Genomic DNA, 23,610 nt, shown 5'->3' with positions numbered 1-23,610 from the left:
GTAGCGGATTTTTTAAAATAAATATTGACTGAAAATTAAAATAAAATAAGGTGAAATTTGAGGGAAAACACTGCTACATATGTGATATTGAAGAATAGCTTTTCGTAACAGATGGTACTTTCATCTTTAGTAGTACCATATAACTTAAGATATTAAAGAAATGCATACAAAATTATATTGGGCACGTTGTAGTGTTGTTTATGCATTATAATAGATAATTGAATAATTATATCAGATTAACGAGAATTTGTACTTCAAAATATTTGAAAAAACAATGCAAATAATCAGCGACAGCAATTGAAAGTATGCCGGCCTTAGAGTATTTAAATTGGTAGAAGAAAGAATTTCCAACATCATGTGTGGTTGTTTTCACTCAAAAGTGCAAATGTATATTTAACCATAAAATATGATTGGTTTTAATATCAGCATTAGAGAATAAGCTTTTAAAAAGCAAGTTTGTTTTACAAAGAAAGCCCTGAAATTTATTTCAGATTTTATTTAAATTGTGTTATAATTATCGTTTATATTTTACTCACCGTCTTAATGACAAAACCGCTTCAAAAAAGTTGAAAAATAATCACGTGTATTGGATATTTCTTTGTTCACCATTGTAATATTCTAGAAAACTGGCTTTCAATGTGAACCAAAGCATTTGGTGGCCCTTGGAAATTAAGTTGTTAACAATTTGTCAAATGACATTTCAATATAGAGAAAAATACGTTCCTCTATAAATGAGAGTGTCATTATTTCTCTTCCAAATTTGCTTCCAGAAAAAGTTTATTCAAATATTAATAAATTTTTATAATTATTTGTTTTTTTAGTTAATTTTAAAAAATAAAATTGAAAATTTACTCTTTCCAAACACAAGTAGGACCAACTGCAAAAATAAGGCATCTATAGTGATTGGTGAAATGGTCCCAGTAATTGAGATGATGGATTTTTCTCATGAGTGTTATCAATAGCTTCATGTTTTTACTTAATCCTTTTTTTTTTTCTTCCAATATAAAGCTTTAAAAGATCAATGGCTGTGACATCAACTTCATAATCCAATTCGTGACAAAGCAATCATGATGTGCTTCCACATGTAATGCAAAATTGATTGCAGTGATTTTTAAAGTTGCACATGAAATAATATTTGGCATGTCTAATGGGGAACATTAGCAGGTACAAGCAATTAGAGTGCACCCAGTGGCACTACTGGATGACGTAAAAGTGCCAAAAGAAAAGTAAGAATCAAAAGCATGAAATTTGCAAATGGAAGAAGCTTTTCATTTATTATTCAGCTTTTGCATTTCTAGAGATGATCTAGCTTAGCATCTATCTTTTCATATTCACGAGTTTCTTCTTTACAGGATTGTCATTTTTGTATTTATGAATGTTGTTGGAGTGTGTTTACCTTTGCAACCGATGCATGCATCGTAGTGACTTTTAGAAACCTGAAATTTATGAATTCCAGATTGATAAATCTGTTATACAGAGTTCTGTATAAGCTCTGTTTTTCCTATTTCTGTAATAACAAGTTCCATCACTTGCCTTTCGATGCCAGTATAAGGTCTATATTTAAACCAATTTTTATTAGAATTGAGAAAGAACTCTTTCTAACCTTATCTCAAACTCAAAAGTTAGGTTCATGTACTTTCACATGTAGTTAAGGTTTGGACACTAGCGATTAGGCCATTCTTATACCTTACTAGAATGAGAACAAACCTACCTCATTGCACAAGAGGATTGGAAAAAGTCATACGTAATAAGTGGTATTTTGCTCATATACTGAGTTATGATAGTTCGGTGTAGGATGTTAACATTACCAGCTTTGAACTTGAACCAACCAAGCTTTTAAGTGAACCTTTACCAAATATAAATATAATTGGACATCTGAGACAGATTTTCACATAGATTAAGCAATTGAGGTGGTGTACAATGTCAGAACTCACAAGTCACAATCTAGTGGCGTCTAATGCTAAAACTCAGAAAATTCTACAATAGCCCAAAACTTCTCCATTTCTCTTTTATTAAAGGCTCTGATGGTACTAAAGAACGAGAAGGGGGGGTCCAGATTATTAAGTGCATAAAGGGATAGGTTCAGAATTGTGCTGCGCAAGTCTTCCACATTAATGAGTTGATTTCGCTTGTCCACACATAAGAGGCAAGTAATGCATACATTCCACTTTTGACTTGGTGTATGTGACTAGTTAGTGATTAATGTTGTTGTGAATTTAAACTCCAACATACAAGAGAAAAAAGTAAAATGAACCAAAATTTGTCACTGTTTCCGAACTCTTTCAACTGTAACTTCACACCCATTTTATTTTGAATATGTGTCATGATAGACGCCAAAAAATTACTTGAAGGAATAAGTTGTTACCAGCAAAGTTATTGAATAAAGGGGGCAAAGATGAAAAAGAAAAACGGATGAAAGGGTGGGAAGAATGGAATCAAAAAAAGGCGCAGAAAGGAATAGTGCAGCTGTTGTTTGGCCCTACCAACTCAAAAATACTTGGAAATCTTCATTATTCATTACCATTTTTTCTGTTTGAAATACTATAACTTCATTATTCATACTGCGCCTTGGTCATTAAAAAATGGTTGGCTAGAACCTATTTGTGGAAGAATTCTTCGGTTCTAACCGTGAAAAAAGGCACTTTGATCTATAATCTGATACTAGACTTTTATCGCACTATCTATGTAATCTACATTTTCGTGCCAAAGAAGTTACAATACATTCCTTTACCAAATAAACTTCACCTCGAAAAGATAATTCAGTAATAATTGTGGTAGGGAAAAACAAAGTCTAAATAAAAGGGTTGTGTCTAGTGTGAACTTCACTAATGATAGATAAAACAACGCAAGTCAAATAAGCGGTGCTTGTTACCTGATTAAGAGAATGATTTCTCGGTTATGACCATTTTGGAATTTCCGATAGCTCGCGGTGTTAAGCATTTCCCTAGGTGCCGAGTTCTGATCACAGGCCAGAATGCAGATCAACTGTAAATGATAATGGTTTAAACGTAGAATCAGCTGCAAACCATTAGCACAAAACCTCGTAGAAATCTTAGGCCATGTCATTAAATTTTTGTGAATGTAGGTCCATAATGAGTTTTGGACACACCTACTTGTGGTTATGAATCAGGTTCAGCCTAGGAAAGAGAAACAATAATTGTTACAGGCAATCAGTGACATAACACCATCGCAACATAACCAAGTCCGATTGGGTCCAGTCTGCACTCAAAACATTTGTCTAAGATTCAGCGTTAAACTACAATGATATTACATATGGACCAAATTAAATCACACTAGTGCCAATAACCCTCCTAGTTGAAGCTAACTCAGATACATAACTAATGGGCCTTTATTCAATTAGTGATTTTTGTGATACACACAAAATTTGAACATGATTTTGTGAAAACTGGACATGAGAATGTTTCATTTATCAATCAAAGCAAGTTGCATTGCAACAATTGGGATCCTCATGTGAGAACTTAACCTTTCATTCTTGTAGCAAAATCTACAGTGCAGAACATTAGAATACTAGTAAGTTCTCTTGAAAATTTGTTTTAGAACCTTTTTTTGGAAAAATAATACATATTGAGCTAAAGAAGAGGTAATCACAGGCGATCGAATAGAATAATATGGCTACCATCTATCCACACCATCTCCAAATTCCCCATCTTCAAGATCTCCATGATCACCTTCTCTGCGGTGGTCTCTCTTGTGTCTTTTGTGGCGTCCTTCATCTGATTCATGGCCAGATGCACGCTGCTCCACCAAAGGAAAAAATGCAACCAAAAGGCAGAAGACAATCAGTGAACAATGAAGTATAGAAATTATTAACATCTTTAAGACAGACAAGTCGTAAATCTACATACGCGCTTTGACTTCTTGCGGTCACTACCATGACCGTGAGATTTCTTAGTCTTCTCTTTATCCATCTCGTGCTCTGGACTATGACGCTGCTTCCTTTTGTTTTCTTTAGATGATTGGATTTCAGATAACTCCATACTGTCACTGTCTGCTTTATCCTTCTTGTGTGCCTCATCTTTCCCTCTTTCACGCCCTCCATCTTTCTCCCGTCTTTGCTTCCCTTTTCTTCTCTCTCTTTCCTCCCTGTCTTTTTCCTTCTTCATCTGCAGAAGAAATAGTATAAGCTACTCAGTGACTCCTCTATTGAAAGATTTTATGCATAAAGAAATTCATCAGTTTCAAAAATTGATATACAGATTGACACTACTCCATGCCTGACTAAAAAAAAAATCACAATCAAGGTAATGAAAAACTACAGAGGATTTTAAAATAATTTATACACTGAAATTACTATGATATGCACTTTGTATTCATTTGGAAAATTCACTCGTTTTCTTTCTTAATGGTAGAAAATTGCAGTAACAAGAATGCATTAAAAGGAATTCATCTACACCTTAAAAGAAAAAGATAAAACAGTAAAACTTAAACATAAGAACATACTTTCGTCTTTTATCGCACTTCATTTAGCAAAATGTCCCAGATAAAAGTAGAACAACACAAATATAAATTGGCAAACTCTAGCATACATCACAATTCACGATAAAATTATGATAACTGATATTCCCAGCTATTGAACTAGGCAGTAATCAACGAGCTGACTGATTATCCACAACAAATTTGCACTCCTTTCTTCTTTGTTCTACCCTATAATCGTGAGAGAGATTTGCATTTCATATAAACATATCTTATTATTACAAATCTCAAACACATGCAATGAGCAAAAATTATACCCTTTCCTCCTTCCGTATCCGCTCACTTTCTTTTGCCTCTTCTTTCAGTTGTGCAATGTACTCCTCGAATACTTCCTTGCAAAGGCTTTCATCTCCAATAGACCTAATAACATGCAAAGTAAAGTAAAAATAAGAGCTTGAATGTATTATAAGTTAATTCTAAGAAGAAAATCTCAAAAAACAGTGCAAAGCATAGAAGCTCGAACATGTTACTGCAGATCACAGTGTGCCTTCTATACTACAGCTAAGATATATACAATATTAAGTAAATTTATAATACACACAATAATGCTCCAATCTCAAAAAGTACAGTTGTTCAAGACATTCATCAGTTAGGCCTGATGCACATACCTGGATATAGAGATCCAACCAAACAATATCCAGATCCAACAAAAAAAACTAGATGCCTAAAATATATTTTAACTGGAATATTCTTTGTCCATATTCAAAATTTGGTTGGATATCCACAATTATCCAATAAGCATTTTAGCAATGATCCTCTGATTCTTTTCCTCAAGAAAAAATATCCTCAGATGCTCAAGAAACAAATATCTATTGCTAAGAGATATTCCATCAAATATGTTTTGTAAATAGCACATTATTAAGATAAAAATATTTTCAATCCATGTTGGAAATTCCACACCAATTAGAGATAATGATTATATTATAATATATAAGTGGATGCAAACTCGATCTTGAGGTATAGGCTTTAAGTTTACTTGTTAGGTTGGTACCACAACTTATTCTAGCGAAGTTTGTTAGATCTATTACAGAATCTACAAATATTTAGTCACACGTTCAAGATATTTAAGCCTCAACATGATAGGATATGACATAGATCTCATAGTGAGCAAAGATATAGACAAATTATAGAAGTGAATGCAAATAACACCTTACAAATCAGTTTTGTGAAATTGAGTTGGACCTAAAGTACACTTTTTAAGAATCTTCTAAGTATTTAAGAAAAAATATATTCAAAATCTTCCTATTCATTCCAACATATTTTTATTTCTTATTTTAAAGGATTTGATTATTACAAATAGAGATTATAAGAATGTAATTGGTGTGATTGTGATGGATAAAATAATTATTTATTCCCTTACATAGTTCAAGCAAATGTCTGCTTCACAGTTTCTCGTCATCGCTGGAGTTGGTTTTGGGAATTTGGCAATGGGAGGCACCAAACTGGGTGGAGTCAGTTCTCAGGAATGGAGGATGGAGTGAATCCAATAAACCCCAAATGGATACAGGATTGGGTTCAGGTTCTGAAGTGGTTAAGTTCAATCAAGTTGTGCTGGATGCTCCAGAAATATGGCTAGATATCAAAAGAGGTTTCAGATGCTTTGGATTAAGCACAAAATCCGCTTGTAACTGGATTTTCGAAATTAAAACCACTCCTAGAAATAAATTTAGGGTTAAATATGTTTATGAACCCTCAACTTTTAGTGAAAATTATAATTAGTTCCTTTTTGAAACTTTGGTCCAATTTAGTTCCCCAACTTTTAGATACGATGGATTTAATTCTTTTAATCAATTTTTGTTAACTTTATTTGAAGTTTCAAATGCATTTCAGGATACTATTTAACTTAACATTGAAGCGAAAATGTGTCAAATGGTATAAACAACTCAAATATTATCATGAAATATGTTTGAAACGTCAAAAAAACTTAACGAAATTTAGTTAAAAGGATTAAATCCAAACATCTCTAAAGTTGGAGAACTAATTAGGTCGAAATTTAGTTAAAAGGATTAAATCCAAACATCTCTAAAGTTGGAGAACTAATTTGGTCTAAAGTTTCGAAGAGTGACTTTCGAAGAGTGACTAATTCCAATTTTCGCTAAAACTTAAGAGACCAAAAACATATTTAACCCATAAATTTAGAACAAGTTTTAAAAATGTGTCCACATTAATGGATTCATTTTGAATTAATCAAACCATGCAGTTCCCTGATCATTAATACTAAAAATCAATAATCGAAATAGTTCACTACAAAATTTGAATACTTTAATTGTAAAAAAAATATATGCATTGTAGTCTATGTGTTTAAACCACTTAAATGACACATAACATGCATCAAAACAGCCTATTGTGCAAATTAAAAAAGTTATTCCAAAGTACAATAACAATGTCAATATCAAAAGAAAAGGACACTGGCCCGTCCTCAATCTGAATCATTCCTTAAATTCGAAAAAAAAGGACCAGATCTGGTAACTGGTTAGATATGCAAAAGAAAGAAGGCTTCAACACTCGAGGAAAACAAATCCAAACACCTGCAGTGGACTCTGGCAATCGAACAGGAGATATTTCCCCCTTAAGGGCACCAGACACCATTTGACAGAAATCAAAAGAAAAGAAAATTCTAAAATTTTATGACTAATTGGATTACGTAAAATTAGTGAATTTCAAATTCCACCTAAAAGATAAGAATTTGGAATTCTTCATTTCTCTTTGTACTCTCTCCTTAGCCTCCCCTACATTGTTGGAATGACTATTTTTCGATTGATGTTGATATGAGTTATTTTTTATTAAAATTGTTAGGATTATTTTTCTTGCTGTAGACAATTGTTATTTCTCGCCCGATTATAAACCCCGTCATCGTGGCCATTGTAGGGGAGGAGGCTACTCTTTTTTACTGATGTAAAGTAGATTTTTTCAATTCAGTATTTTTTTAAGGATACTAATGTTACTCTTTATCAATAGTTTGTTAAGACTTCTCTCTAATGTTGAATGGAAAACTTTGGGCCAACATTAACTAGGATAATTTTTGGTCAACTAAGGGAATTTTTCATCCGACATGGATTGAGAAGTCAATGGAAAAAACTAGACCAACATCACAAAAAATAACACCAGTCAACGCCAACCTAAACAATTTCAGCCACCGTTAACAATAAAAAAAAAAGGCTCTGTCAATATCAATTAATAAAATATTGATGAATTTTGACCAAAAAATAACATGAACCAAGTTTGACTAAAAAAATCATCAATATTGATGCTTTTTAATTATTAACAATTTTTTATATTTAAATAATTTTTGCATTTGGTGGTAATTAAAATACTTTGTCCAAATGAGAAAATTAAAAATAAATAATTTGAATGGCCTTATCTAAAGAAAACATTTGAAAAATGAAACAACTTAAAATGAGATCAGTTCAAATTTGGCATGAAGTACACCTGGTTAATTCCTTATTCAGTAAGCATGGTATAAGAAGAGTATCAAACACTTACTTTTATGCAAATCACTCTATGAATGTAGAAGAGTCATTGGTGGTTGTCTAATAGATGGAGCAAGAAAGCTAGGAGCAGCAAGGGCCAATGTATTTGAATGTCTTGGAAATGGTGAAATTCGCTATCCAAAAATGCAATGCAAAGGTTAATTGAAAACTAACACTTGAGATTTACCAAGTTTGTTATACTTGTGTGTATTTTACATCGAAAAATCAACTGTTGAATTTTCCAAGCAATTATTATTGTTATATTGTTATTGTTATAACTATACATTTCACACTTTTACATGTTCCCATCACTTGACAAGAGCCAAATCCACCACGGCCAATTAATAAGGCATATCAGTTTACGCACCAGCTTATATTTTTCCTAGTAGATTGAACATGTATTTTACTAGAATGGGCATCCACAACAACCCTAACATCAAGAATATATAGCATCAGATGCCATATAAGAAATGGAGTGGGGTTAACTCAACCGAGAAATCTAACTGTATAGAAAGAGAATTGTTCAAGTTCTAACAAATATAAAAATGATCCTAATTGATGAGGAACTTAACAGTGTTAAAAACATCACTGGCTTTGTTCAAGCCTACATTTTCCTGTGTTGGCTCCATTCCTGCTTTATGAAGAATGGCATGGATGCTTCATTTTGGTTCTTCTTTCCTCATATTGGCTTTACTCTAGCATGTCTTGCCACGTGTTTGATTCACTTCATCCTACTTTTTCGCGCTCACTTCCCTCTACTTTTCACTCATTATCATCAACTTTGTCATCTGCTCATTATCCCCTCACCTATTCCCAACCTGGCATACGAACCTATCAATGACTGCCGCTGTTATCTCTCACCCCCAATGTCAATTAAATGGATGCCAGAGTTTTGATCACTTCATTTGACCATGTTTTCATACCCTAGTAACTAAATGCCAGTATTTGGGTTTAACACAGTCAATCACGTAATTACACAACGAAATGTCGGGGAAATCAGCATCCTCATTTATAATTTATTGTTTTTCCTAATTCCTAATGCCTATATCATTGATTGTAATTTCCAGTTACATGTATTTACCATTGTACAACCTTATGACTATAAATATTCATATGCAAATTAAATACTTGCAATTAAAACACCATGGAATAGACACCACTAAATGAGATTTAATTTCTTTTTCCAAATATATATTCATTTATTTAAAAAAATTAAAATCATCCTTAATTAAATAAAGCCTTATTGCTCCACTTCCACCCACAAAACAATTTATTCATGATGTTTAAATTTATCATTGATCCAGACCTGAACTCCTGGCTATCTTCAACAAGTGGTATTGAGTCCTCCCAATTTGAAGACACAGTAATGTCCTGCAGTGAAGTAGGCAAAAGAAAAGCATATATAATACTCTTTATTTCTCAACCATTACAATATAACATAACTTAGACCTTGATGTATATGATACTGCACCTTGATAGAATATAGCAGATGAAAGAAATCATCGGCAAGACGTTTGCGCTTCTTAGCTTCCTTCTCCTCCTTCTCTTTCACCCGTTCTAGTAGCTCTTCAAACACAAGCTGCAGGATACCAACATATCCGCAAAACATGCATATATAAATTATATTCCGAACTGAGAATGATTAGAATCAAACTCTAAGAAGCTTAACCATTTCAATACATATGACACCCTTTATGGTCATAGGTAAATGAAACAAACATTAAGGACTCTGGTAAATTCACAAAAGACAATCATGGATATATAAAAAACAAAGTAACTTTAGATTTCTCTAATTATCATAATAACTAGTTTTCCATTTTTTTTTTCTATTAATTCCTCCATTGAGTGAGTGAGAATACTATCGTAAGCAATCCATCTCAATTATATAGACGAGTTTTATGAGAGTATACCGGGGTTTTCAAACAGTTGCACTTATTACATCTACAATGAATCAGATAACCACCAACACGTAGTGGCCACCATAGTCAAAAAAATGAAGACTCGGTGTATACAGAAAATAGTACACGTTTTACAACTCTACTTTCAAGAATTCCACAATGTATTTTCCTGTTAAGGAGCTAGTCTCCCTATCTGCATTTGTCTATCCAGGTAAGATCGAATGTTCAATATTAGGGCCTCTCTACTAGTATACTCCAACACACGTGCACACACACAAAATGTCATAATAAAAGCAGGCAAAGAAAAAACCATCAACTAAAGAATGGCTGAGAAAAACTAGTAATCCACCATTCATTCTAATAAACAGACTTGTAATTAATGTTGAGACAAGTAAAGAAATTCAACATATTTGAAATGCATAAAACATAAGATAGAAACATATATTCCACCCATTAACCTACCTTTAAATTGAAATCAGATATTGGAGAAGTACCAATGTCTTTTGATACAGCTGATTTGAAGTCTTCAAACGTCCAGGTTGAGAATAAGGTGATCTGAGATACATGATAAAATCATATCCATCAGAAAAGATTTGATAAGCAGAAACCACTGAAGACTGATACATCATACCTTTGCCAATTTCATTGCATCTTTTATTCGACTTTTTTCTTCATGATACTGTAATATACAAAACAAAGGAAGATTTCCGGTTTATGAGAACCACTTGTTAGCAATCGTAATTTTTTTCAGGATTCATGAAAGTAGAAGTCCACCAGCTCTATTTAGTCATGGCAGAACTCATTTCAATATAACAAGATATGTGTATTGGAATGGAGCCTCATTAGAACCCAATTTGATCTCTTATAGATGTGGGATATCTTTAGCTCACCTAGGATAGTGTAAATCCTTATGAATGTACATGATTCCAACAAAAGATGTTCAGCTTCATGATTTAACACGAGAATTTAAGAGATTCAACAAATAATAATACCTTTCTATGTTTTAAAAATAAATTAATGTATAAATGCACGAGATTACAGATCCTAAAAGGAAAAAACATAAAGTTTACACATGAAATTTGTAGAAAAAGTTCAAAGCCAACCATAAAGAGAGATTAGCATGCTCACTTGTTTATCTAGCTCTTCAGCAACATCTTCATACAAGTCTTTGGGAGTTGAACCCGATGTGTTTGATGCCACTGCTATGTAGGCATGTAAATCTTTCACCTACAAGACCACTCAAAAAAAATCATCTCCATGGTCATTAATAAAAAAGTTGATCATAGACAACAAATAAGAAAATGGAGAAAACTCAGCAACAAAAAAAAATATTACGTAAGCTACCACAGTTTAAAATTTGCATTTTAAAATATAACAAAAATTACAAATAAATGGATAGTAAACCTTTGTATAATAATCACGCCAGTGAGTTTTTGCTGTAAGAATGCCTGAGGCGATATGTTCCTCCATCAATTTGCGGAACTCATCACGGTTTTTTCGTTCTATCTTTCTCAGTTCTTCCTATTACGTTTGAAAACAGATATTACGATATTAAGCAATAAAGGAAGGAAGTAAGGGGTAGAGTTCTATAGAGCCACACAGAGGATAAACATAATAGTACCTTTTGAATCTTCTTCTGCTCTTCCTCTTCCTTTTCTAAATCACGTAAATAATCCTGAAAGGAAAAACATAAATTAGATAGACACAAATTTTCAATAGTAAAGATGCTCATTTAGAACGACAACTTCAATTGTGAAAATAAAAAAAAAAAAAATATTACCTGGAATATTTCCAAGCGATCAATTTTTTCAAGACAAGAACATCTTTCATCAGCCTCTAAGCGATCTTGAACTTTTCTCCACTGTGTACTAGCCTGTGAAGCAAAAGGTTGGATGAGAGAATAACACCATAAAAATCTTGGAATTTTTTAGGGCATAATAAACAACCATTTACCTTTATAAAGTCACACGATTCCAAAAACCTTTTGTATTCCATTATATTTCGCTTTCGTTCCTCCTGTACCCTTGCTCGTTCCTGAAAAAAGTAGTACATATTTATTTAAAGCAATTCAAAGAATTTTTACGATTATATGCTTTGATTAAAGCAAAAAACTCCACTCATGGTTCCATACCCATTAAGAACCGAAACTTTAATCTTTTCTTAACTTTTAATCTTTTGGTTTTTGACTCATAACAGACGTAATTTTTCCAATAATATAACTTAATTACCAACAATGTTGTCAAAATTGCCAAAATGCACAATCCTGTGAGTATGGGAGAACCAAGCATACAAGGCGGATAGTGCATAGCATAGATCCTGAAGGTATTTGTGGTCCTGGGCAGGCTTACCCAGTTCAAGTTACCCCAACTCATGTTTTTGGGCTTTCTGGGTTGCGTTTACAATGACCCAGTTTTAGAAATTAAAAAAGGCGACACTTTTCCCCTAGGGTTACCAAGAGCAAATCAGTACCAAACAACATCCTGTGTAACTCTGCTCTGCTCAACTGTGCTCATCGCCACTGTCGGCCATTGTACCGCTCCTGTCAGTGGCAACCAGTGTACCTATTGTGGTCACCATCATTGCAACACTTTATTTGTAGTCGCAGGCCATCGAAACAGATGTGATGCTGTTCCTGACAACAAGGCTCACATCACCATTGCCAGTGACGCCATTGACATCAATCTTCTCTGTTGCTTTGGAGATTGCTAGCTATTAGTGAAGCTTCTTATCTCATCAATTCAGTAAAATATAAAAATTTAAAAGATATTTCTTCTCAGTGTTATGTCCTTTAATTTTTTTAATATATTTCTTCTATTCTAGCTGCCATTTAAAGTTGGACTGTTCAGTTACACATAATTTTAGTAAGCAATTATGAATTTATCAATTAGAATGAGTTACTTATTTTATGACATATGGACCTATGTTGAGTTCTGTATCCATCGGATCTTAATATGTAATAAGGTTAATCATGAGTTATTTTTCTTGTCTATATAACTTTTAATCTATTCCCAGTTTTGTAATGATCCTCGAGTTTGACAACACTAGCTACCACTGACTTAAATCAACTAATCGTTCAAAAACAGTTTTTCTCTTCACATTAGCAAAATTTTGATCATCCCAGAAACACTCAGAATAGATTTTATTTAATAGTGAAAAACTAAATTTATCTGTGCAAATATAGGCACTAGAGACTAACAACACCATATATCATATCATACAAGGACATCACACATGTCTAATCCAAAGTTTTACCCAGAAGCAAGGTCAGTATACTTAACATTAACAAAAATATGGGCATATATAGTAAACATTCACTCAAAAGTAAATGCCCAAAGGTTCTATAAATGGTTGAAGGATGAGGTAACAGAACCCACCTTGTTTACAAGTTCCTCCAAGAAGCTTTCAAACATATCCCTACGATCTCTGTCACGTTCAACAGCCTTGAATCGTTCATCGTTTTCAAATATAGGCGCGGCTTTGCTGAGTGATGTCCAAAAGAATTGATAGCAAAGAATAATATTATCATAAAGTATATCAACTGGATGCAATGTCTCAAAAAAAAACAACTTAAATATCATGAGAAAACAAACCTCCATCTAGTGGATGAAGTCAAATCCGTGGATTCCTGGAACATAATTTAATATATTAGCAAAAGAAAGGTAAAAAGGAAGCCACACATAACAGCTTTAAAGAAACACCAAAGCGCATAAACATACTTCTAACATTTTTTTAAAATCCTCCCGTGCTTTTTTTTGTTTCATTCGCTTTTCCTCAGCTTCATGTTTTTTCCTCTGATTTAAGTACTGAAAAATGAGAAAGAGAAGATCAATTTACTAACATTTAATGTACATCCAGAACATATTATAGAATCTCCCCAACCCATGCATTTAAAAGAGATGTGAACATAAATCTTGTAGCCATGTATAAACATGGAGAACATAGTCTCAAGTAACCTATTCTCTCTTAATAATAATCATGCATAAATATATTCTTCTTATTCAGATTTGTTAAAATAGTATTTCGGTATAAATTTTCTTTTCTAAGAAATACTGAGACTATGAGAAGTGTTAGTTAGATTGACCAAAAGAAATAATGAGAATTGTGGGCATAAAGATCATAATACTTTATCCAGTACAGGAAATTTGACCTCATCCCCAAGTGTCTGTATAATTTCCTTGTGTTGAGGAGGATTTAAGCTTTTTTTATTTTCAAAAGTGCATAACAACTCAAACATCATCTGCAAACATTTAAAAAAATAATTGTATTTCTATAGCATACATCCAATATGATGCACACCTACAATACCAGACATTTGAGCCTCTAAAGACAGTTGTTGATCATAGACACGACTACAGTTGTCAATAGTTCGATTGAGTGGCCAACCCCAAAAGTGCAATAGCATGTTCAGAGATGAAAAATGTATCCAAAACAGATACAACATGAATATTTTATAGGACCAGAAATGCTCAAATAAAAATATGTTCATAATTAATAATTAAAAGTCACATCACAATACGCCAAGCTCACAATCAAGGACCATAATGGCATTAAACGGTAAAAAAAGCTCAAAGGTCGCAAGAGTCCTTACACAACCACGAATAGAGCATAGGGCCTATAGAAACAAAAATCTAACAGGCTTGTGCATGAGTAGTGGCAAGGAAAGAGAGGTGTCTGAGCAGTAAAGGGCATGAAGAGTAGGACATGTATGCTGTGGGTCATGGATTGGCACAAAATAAAGGAAGATTTTAGAAATTATTGTGTGAATGATGAGGGATGAAGAATTTCAAACCCTATAACGTTTCTGGTGCAAAAAATGGAGGGGAAATGATAGAAAAAATATCTAATAACTCAAATACGTAAACCAAGATGGGTTTTAAACAGTTTTGATATAGTGCAGCAACAGTCACAACCACAGGTGTGACAAACACAATTACTAAAACACAATCATCTTCACACAATTTCCTTCTATACTATTTACACATTTCAAATTGGAGTTGTTCAAATACTTTACAAATAGAACAAAACAATTGATAATTGCACCTTACAGAATAAAATAAGCCAGCTAAAGAAACAGTAACATAATAGGAAAAAGAATAAGGGAATAAACGAAATTCTTAGAAGCAATAAGAGTTCTTTCCAAATTATATAAGAATTACCTCATTGAAAGCTTGCTTCCTTTCACCAAGTGTTTTTAACGCACCATACCTTTTATCATTAATTATTAAACGCATAGCCTAAAGCATAAAAATGCCCATGTCAAGCAAGCAAATCACATAACAGGAGGCAGAGAAACATTTAAAAATTTGAAAAATGTATACAGGTATGCGACATTAAAATGCATCAATGAAATCACTCTACCCGATCCCAAGTCCAGTCAGATCCAACATTTGCAGAATCCAAGAGTGCTTTGAAAGCATCTTTGGCCTCCTAATAAGGTAATATAATGAATGATTAGTGCCCAGGAACATAATACGTATAGAAATAAAAATAAATAAAAAATGTTGATATTTCATTCTCATACCATCTTATTTGCAAAAACAAGGGTTTCTGGCTCAACTGCCTTTGTTTCTCCAGCCGCGTGATTACTTCTCTCCCCTACTGATTCAGTTTTACCATCCTGCAAAATTTGAGACAAACCAGTATGATAAGCACCAGAAAATAAAAACATCATCCAAGACATAACAAAACAACAATGAGAAATGTACTTCTTTGTCTTCTGCAGGAACTCCATCGGCAGAACCTAGAATATCTTGAGTTGAATCATTGTTAGTGTCGTTCCTACAATATTTACCGCACAATGAAATTGCCATTCATCTACACAAAAGAATAAACAAATGAAGACTGAACAGGAGATCAGTGGAAAAGACACTACGTTGGTGTTATAGAAGCGCTAACATCCGTATCAACAGCTTTATCACCTCCCGCACTGGTTTCTGATGGTGTGACAATATTTACAGGTGCCTCAAGTTCATCCACTTTTGATCCAGCTATAGGGGTTGCAGAAGGAGACGTAGATGGCCCAGAAGGCATCTCAGGTTGTGGAGTACTTGTGGATGTAGTAACAACTGGAGCAACTGAAACAGGACTTGATGGTTCCCCTTGACTGCTTACAGATATATTATCTGCATTTACTGTTGCTTCAGCCACAGAAGGTGCCGGAGAGGGTTGAGTATGAGAATTCGGTAATGCTTCAGAATGTGGTCCACTGACAATTGCTTTTTCAACTTGCTCACGAGCCAACTTGGAGTAAATAATTTGCAGGAAAAAAATTAGCTCAAAAATTAAAGGCAGAAAATAACAGGAAGAAGATTTGAAAGAGAATTGTTTTCTATGGTGGAAACCTTCAGTTCCTCAGGAATTAACCACTTAGATTCCTTTGTGACCTTGTTGTAGAAATACCTACAGGGTATTCATTAAATAAAAAAAACATAAATAAATATCAAATATAGAAGGGAGAAAGACATTAATGCAACTAACACCCACTTTCGTCCATCGGGACTAATATACTCCTTCCAGTTTGTTGATTCATCCACTCTCTAACAAAATAAAAGAAAGCAATTAGTGGGTCATTTCTCATAAAGATATTTCTTTTCAATAGAAAGATTGGTATCCTCATCTTGTAATAGAAATTCAGGTCTCAGAAAGCAAGACATTGAAAGAAAGAAAGAAAGAACATCAAATCCAGAAAATAAATGGGCAAGGTAAAGGATAAAGACGAATTAACTAACTCACAACAAGCACTATGACAACAAGCCTATTCAACTCATTTCATTTTCTAATTTCTAAGCAGCTCAAAGTGAAGTTATGTTTTATGGAATTTGTAGTTTCTATTGGTCCAGTCCCATATTCTTGTGTTATGGACTTTAGAAAATAAAATAAAGGATTGAGTATTTCCAAAAACTTATCAAATCTGAATATACATAAATTTCAGAAGTCATATAGTGCTTAGATAGTATCCTATAATCATGTACCTCTGAGAAATGTCTATTTAGAAGAAAATTCTAAATATTTAGTAGCAATGCTGATTGGAAATCAGCTTCCACATTGTTTATTCTTAATTCTCTTGTTTTCACAATATTCACAGAAAATTCAGTGAAACAAATCATTTCACTGGCAACTTAGTCAAGTCTGTCTTGCTAATTACAGTCTTCCCGACAAAGCATATTTTGTATAGATAGGACTATCTGAACCTTCGCTATGCAACTGCAACTCACATTGTACCAAAAGTCCATTAAATAAATGCACCTGTAAATTTCTTTTACAAATATCATTCACAGTAATCTTTTGAAGATCCTAAAATCAGACACTTTTTTACATGTTTCCTACTTGCATAATATTAATAGAAAAATCCAAGTGAACCAAACCATTTCACCAGCAATGTTGTCAATGTCCATCTTGATAATCACAATCCTCCCAACAGAGCATATTGTGTATAGACAGGAGTACTAAAGGAGTCATAGGGAGTGCACATGATGATCTGAATCTTCATTATGTAACTACACCTTACATTCATACCAAAAGTCCATAAATAAATGCACCTGTAAATTTCTTTTACAAATATTATTTACAGTAATCTTTCTAAGATCCTAAAATCATACACTAGCAAACACTGCATAGAGGAAACAGAAGGCAACCACATAGATTGCTGCCATAGCACAAAACCAGAGCTCCAAAGTGTGAGCCATGGTAATACAACAAAAAAAGGAGAAAAAAAAATCAACACCCATTTTCTAACAATACACTTGTTCCACACAAATGAAGATTAGCAACATTCTTTTGGAATTTGGACAAAAAAATTGCCAGAGACATTCACTTCATCTATTAGTCATGATATTTGAAACTGGTAATAGGATGCAAGTACGAAAAGCTGTGATAACATTCAAGCAATATAATAGATAGAGCGATCATCAAAGACCCACAGCACGACCTACCTCTCAATAGAGTAGCACAGCATGTACCTGTAAGCACCTTAAAGCTATGGGAGTAACACACGTAGATTTTAATAAGGTAAAATTGAAAGATATGAAGTCCTAAAAGCATTAAAAAAAATTGAATTGTCTGCAGGAAAACTAAAAGACAAACACCATATGTTCGATAAGAACAAAAAAGAAATTGTCTTTTATACTTGAAATTGTTAAGTTGTTACTTCTGAGTTTGAGTATATTGACCTTACGAATTTTCAGTTCAAATTTACTTAAATTAAATTTAGTAGAGATGTTAAGGTTGTTTGCGTTATTATTTTTAAAATATAAGTTATATTTTAGGTAGAATCTTTTTGATCCATGCTATGATCGCATTATTTATGCCCCCTCCTAATCTTAGGTAGGACTTCGATTTTGATAACCTTGATCTCATTGACACTTTATCAAAAAAAAGAAAAGGGTAGAATATGAAGTAAAGCCAATATTACCATTCTCCTTATTTAATGTAACAATATAATCTATGTATTTTCCACCATTGCATATGAAGTACACATGAAAGAAAATAATCATAATCAGGAGAAACCCCTTTAAAAGTAAAAAAGACGCACACATACAAGAAGGGAAAGAAACAGCACTTTCCTCTCCAAAGTAATGTCAAACAAATAACATAATATCTCAAAGTAACAAACATAAGCAATCATGAGTACTAAGTCCACAAACCATTGCTAAATGCCCCAACCATAAAGAACTAATCCCCGATGATTATTTAAGGTCGGATAGTGAAAATAAACATAGGACAACATCAAGAGTCTTTCGTCATTCTTTCTGATTTATAGAACGGAATTTCTATTCTAGACTAAAAATTGGAAAAGAAAATTCTTCTAGAGCATCACCAAGGAAAACAAAACAAGTTGATATCAGACAGCCCAGCCGGCATTTATCACAACACTGACCTTACAACAAGACGTAAAAGTCAAGATTGATGGTTGCCTGCCTGAGAGAAAATCAGTTCAGTAATGAATGAGCTAATGCCAGATTATTTTCACCGGACTTGGACAAATAGAAAGCACATAACAACTCTTGAATAATTTGACTCAGCTGATACAGTAAATTGACCAAGAGAGATATGTACATCGCAAACTTAGCAGAACAAATAAATAAAAGATCCAGGGGGTACAGATAACAAGTCGTTTTACAAAATGATAACAAAATCAATCGCATAACTAACCTCAATAGGCGTCATCAATTCAAAAGGCTTCTCCCAACTAGATACTTTAGTTTTCTTATTGTAATAAAATCTGAAAAGTTATACAATTAAACTTGTGAACAATTATATCTAGAAGACTAGAAATGTTTCTTGTGCCAAGAAAATATGCATTACCCTATGAAAATAGATATTCAATCCATATTACCAAACAAATGTCCTGAACATTAAATAATTGACGGCTACATCAAACAAGGGAGTCAGTATATATAATTAAGTATATGCATGTAGTTTTGTGTGGGTGGATGTGGGTGAGACCCCAGCCTTGATTTCCCTCCAACCACTGTAAAAAATATTTCAAACTCAATTATATGTGCCCAAAATGAATAGCGATATTAACCTAGTTTGACTAAATAAAAACCTAATCACGCTGTACCAACCCCTGGTTTACATTTAAACATTATATCACATTATTCTACATTTTGATTTGAGGTAGTCAACAATGACCACGGTTGTGTGGCTTTCGTTGACCGAGATCCAACTTGAACTGAAAGTGGTCTTCCTTTCCAGCAAGCCTAAGATGCGGCAGAGGTGGGTTACAAAGACACTACAACATTCAAATTAGCAGAAATTTTGCAATTTAATGATTAGCAATAAATATGCCAACTAGTGAGGCAAATGCCATTTCTTGATTGAATGTCATATTTGTGGCAAGGTTCAAAGACTGCCATCATCAAGTAATGACACATGTCCAACTAACTAACGCAACTACTGCTTAACATTAATTTGCCAATATATTTGCTGACTCAAACATCAAAGTATTTTTACTACGCCAACCCATATTCACTGCACAAGAAAGGAACCGTCTATACAACTCGATTCTCAGTCAACAAGAGCCATTGGTCAAAATCAAACCAGTAAACAGTTAATATCTGGAGTAATTCGAATAAAACCATTCTGAATGCCCGTATAATTGGTCAAAATCAAACCAGTGTACAGTTAATATCTGGAGTAATTCGAATAAAACAATTCTTAATGCCAGTATACATTATGTGTTTCATTCACCTGGTAATGAAAAACAAGACCCCAAGACCGTTTCCCACTTGATAAGATTGGCTACATGGATCACACGCCATAATGTTCATAAATTATTTGAAGAATATGCAATATCAACAGCATTCTAACCTAGGAATGCAAGCAAACATTCAAATCACTTACGTTCTTCCAGTAGCAGTGGTATGCTCAATCCAATCTGTGGAGCCATTCTTAGCCAGCTGTGGCTGGACAATGGTAGCCTGAAAGACAGAAAATAAATCTGCATGAAATTCTATTTATATATGAGCCATAACACTCAATCCATGTTATGACAAAAATAAGTAAGATTCATACCGAAGGCATGACAGTTGTAACTAAAGGCTGTCCTCCACCGTTGCTCTGAAGAGTTGGCCCTGTGGTAATGCTCTGGGATGAAGAGCCCGTGAGAGCATGAACTTGAGGAATAGGTTGAAATTGCCCGGTAGAATTAAAATTTGTCTGCACTTGACCATAATTGGATGCTGCAAACTGTGTAATGGCAATCTTCAAATCAGCATTCACATATAGGAAATTTAGCTTACCCACTACAAGTGCAACATACAGGCCAGGACTTTACCGTATATGATGAAGAGAGTGTCATTCCCGGACCACCTACACCTGGTGTGTAACCATTTGGAGCTTGAGAATCAGGTTGAGGCATCATTGATTCAGATGGGATGTGCAGGTTTGGGCGAGCAACCGGCATTGGAATTGCCTGCGATGGGGGTGGTAACTGCGGATTAGGTCTTGGGGGTAACTGTTGAATTGGTTGAGAAAATTGGGGCTGTTGATTTTGAGGAGGCATTCCAACACCTATCATGGGAACACCACCAGGACCAACAGGTTGATGTTGGTGATGCTGGTAATGTTGAGAAGGCATGGAAATGAACTGTTGTGGCTGCTGAGCAGGAACAACAGGTCGGAACTGCACAAACAGATATGTTCCTTGAAATAAGTAATAATTTGACATAGAGCCAATACAATCACAGGAAGAAAAAAAAAATACATTACCTGAACAGGCATAGGTGGAGCATAATTGCGGGGAGGTTCCACTGAACCAGTAATAGGAGGCCGAAGAGGCTTTCATGACAAAAACAAAACGCATTAAAATAAAAGAGACAGAGAAAAAACCAAAATTTCCTAGTTCAATATATACTCTACCTGTAAACCTGGAAATTGCGGATTATTTGACATCTGAGCAGAGAACCCTCCACTCCACACACTAATGCAATCAAAAGAGTATATATTTATCAGTGTCTTAGGAACCCCAAAGATATCATTTTGTAAATAAATTTGACAAGTTTAAAAAATTGCACAGAAACGGATACCCAAAACAATGTGCCTAAAAATTCACCGACAGAGAAGCTGTATGGAAGAGAAAGTCCCGATACTGAATCTTTTTGCACCGGGGGTAAAGGGAATTAGGTTGCAAGAAGAAACGAGGGTGGAATAAAGTGATGATACGGAGAATAATTGAGGATATGAGACATACGTACCAATATATTAGGTTGATGCCTGCGATTGAGTGCTGAATGAAACGGTAATGGGGATTTTACAGTGAACGAGATGAGGAGACAAGACAAGAAGACTAGGCTGTTACCTTGGTAATGGTAAGTGTCCCTCTTTGTATCTTCTTAATTAATTCATTCATTTTCCCAAACTAAAACCTTTTCTCTCTCCTTTTTTTTTTTAGGGCAGATTTCCCAACAAATAATAGGAGAGAATCGGGTCGTGGACTCATGGCCCATTAATTATTTTTTAAAATTAAATCATGTAATGTTTTGATACCAAAAAAACATTTTAAAGTTAGATCATTTGAGTTTTTTTTTATGACCTTTAAATACACATTTTCCATTTCAAATATATAAAGTGAAATATATTAACTGTCTCCCGCTTACAACTCATTGATCAAAATATTAAAATTTATTTAAAAAATCTTAAAGTTCCCTTTCTCTAAATCCCAACTGTGTCTAATAAAATCTTAGAGTTTTTATCAATATTCAATCTCGTGTATTATTTATAAAGTTTCTTCTTTTTCATATCCAAATCTATTACAAATTAACAAATTTTCAGATAAAAATAATAATAATCTAAGACTTTGAAGTGAAATAGAAATGACAAAAGGGTACCAAAATGTATAAGATTAGATTAACTAAAAAATAGAAGAAGAAAAACATTATTTTTATGAATACTAAGTCATAAAAAGTATATTATTAAATGCTTATTGTATTCCACTCATTTATCATCTCTAATAACTATGTGTAATTTTCTTCATAATTTCAGTACTATTCTTTAAAATAACTCATTATACACAATCAGCTTGGAATCTTAAAAAATTATAAAATGACAAGACTTCAAAGTAAATGAGCATCTCACTTACAACTGTTGTAATGTTATTATGTATAACAAGTAAACTTTGATTTCAAAAGTAAACAGGTATATTTTGACTGGTAGATATTATTAGACTAAAAGAATTGCATGCCCCTTGTCTTAAATTTTCATGATACTAAACAACTCAAACATGTTTAAGATAATAAGAGAATGCTTTACATAATCAACACGTATTGTCATGTTTAGAAAGGAAAATTTAATAATGCTGTTGAAACACAACACTACATTATTCCCTTTTACGAGCCTTTGTGAATAGTTATTGATTTATACATTATTCATAATCTTGCATCTTTTTTATATGATGTTATTCAACCAATCAAAACACATGATGGGATATGCTCACCAAACCAAAGACATAACATTGGCCAAAAGTAATATCAGAAGGCATTATTGCATAATAATGATATAAAAAAAAGTGAGAGAAATTGACTAACAAATTATATGATCTCAAGCAACTTTTAGCGATGTAAATATTATATTTTATTAATAAGAGAGGGGCTGATAGAATATGTTACTGGGATGTAACAAGAGAGTGGGCTGATAAAATATGAGTGGTTATTCTTGCATAACTGAAAAACATATTGTATAGACTACACAATAATTTATTTTGTTCACTTTTAAACTTTAACCCAATATGCTTTTAGGTTAAGGTATGTTTCAAGTTGTAAGTGATCTCTTTGTAAAAGATATTCTGACTCTCGAGTTAGAAGTACGCACCAAATGATAATAGATATTGTAATAATGAACACATAATTAATTTATCTCGTGAATAATGTTATTTATACTTATTTGCGTGTACTTTTATTTAATTGGGCATGATCCACCTATGTAATCACATTGATTATTTTACTTAATGTATTAGTAATGCATCTTAATTATTAACCTTAATTGACTGCGACTTTCCTCATTTACTCTTCTCACAATGTCTTGGGTGATACAGTGTGATCAAGGGGACATCGAGCATATAAGCATAATACATGATAGCAGTATGAGATGATTAGTAATATACGTTTAGATGATCTCGGGTCGGGTACCCGATATGATCACACGCGTTATATGAGCTAAAATTTAGCAATGTAAACGTATGATATTATTACCAACATAATGAGCCGATAAAATATATTAATAGTCATTTAATGTATCGTATAAAGTCTTAT

At 33.4% G+C, this 23,610-nt stretch overlaps 1 protein-coding gene across 7 annotated transcripts; it reads right to left on the bottom strand.

Moving 5' to 3' along the window:
- Positions 1 to 2,574: 2,574 nt before the first annotated feature.
- On the bottom strand, positions 2,575 to 21,728 carry LOC114190951 (pre-mRNA-processing protein 40A-like). Of its 7 annotated transcripts, none has more exons than XR_003605891.1 (31): positions 21,559 to 21,728; positions 21,224 to 21,284; positions 21,074 to 21,142; positions 20,640 to 20,987; positions 20,378 to 20,551; positions 20,207 to 20,283; positions 19,013 to 19,082; positions 16,346 to 16,398; positions 16,204 to 16,261; positions 15,735 to 16,102; positions 15,568 to 15,640; positions 15,384 to 15,479; positions 15,221 to 15,289; positions 15,019 to 15,096; positions 13,579 to 13,665; positions 13,453 to 13,487; positions 13,237 to 13,342; positions 11,816 to 11,896; positions 11,643 to 11,735; positions 11,484 to 11,537; positions 11,267 to 11,383; positions 10,991 to 11,089; positions 10,494 to 10,541; positions 10,325 to 10,417; positions 9,436 to 9,543; positions 9,271 to 9,335; positions 4,752 to 4,854; positions 3,867 to 4,124; positions 3,638 to 3,756; positions 3,114 to 3,219; positions 2,575 to 2,985 (listed from the first exon to the last, which is right to left on the bottom strand). XR_003605891.1 is itself a non-coding variant. In XM_028080046.1 (30 exons), exons 2-30 carry the CDS (start codon positions 21,254 to 21,256, stop codon positions 2,982 to 2,984), a joined length of 3,036 nt encoding a protein of 1,011 aa, XP_027935847.1. In that variant the 5' UTR covers positions 21,257 to 21,284; positions 21,559 to 21,728; the 3' UTR covers positions 2,578 to 2,981. The 7 variants fall into 7 exon arrangements, 4 of the variants coding, with proteins under 4 accessions (XP_027935847.1, XP_027935846.1, XP_027935845.1 ...); XR_003605890.1 differs by having other exon boundaries at positions 2,576 to 2,985; positions 3,110 to 3,219; XM_028080046.1 differs by lacking the exon at positions 3,114 to 3,219 and having other exon boundaries at positions 2,578 to 2,985.
- Between the last annotated feature and the right edge of the window lie 1,882 nt (positions 21,729 to 23,610).

Source organism: Vigna unguiculata, chromosome 7 (genome assembly GCF_004118075.2).
Source record: "Vigna unguiculata cultivar IT97K-499-35 chromosome 7, ASM411807v1, whole genome shotgun sequence".
NCBI classification, from domain to species: Eukaryota; Viridiplantae; Streptophyta; class Magnoliopsida; order Fabales; family Fabaceae; genus Vigna; species Vigna unguiculata.
Note: the sequence above shows the minus strand (reverse complement) of the source record. Positions and strands in the feature narration are given on the sequence as shown.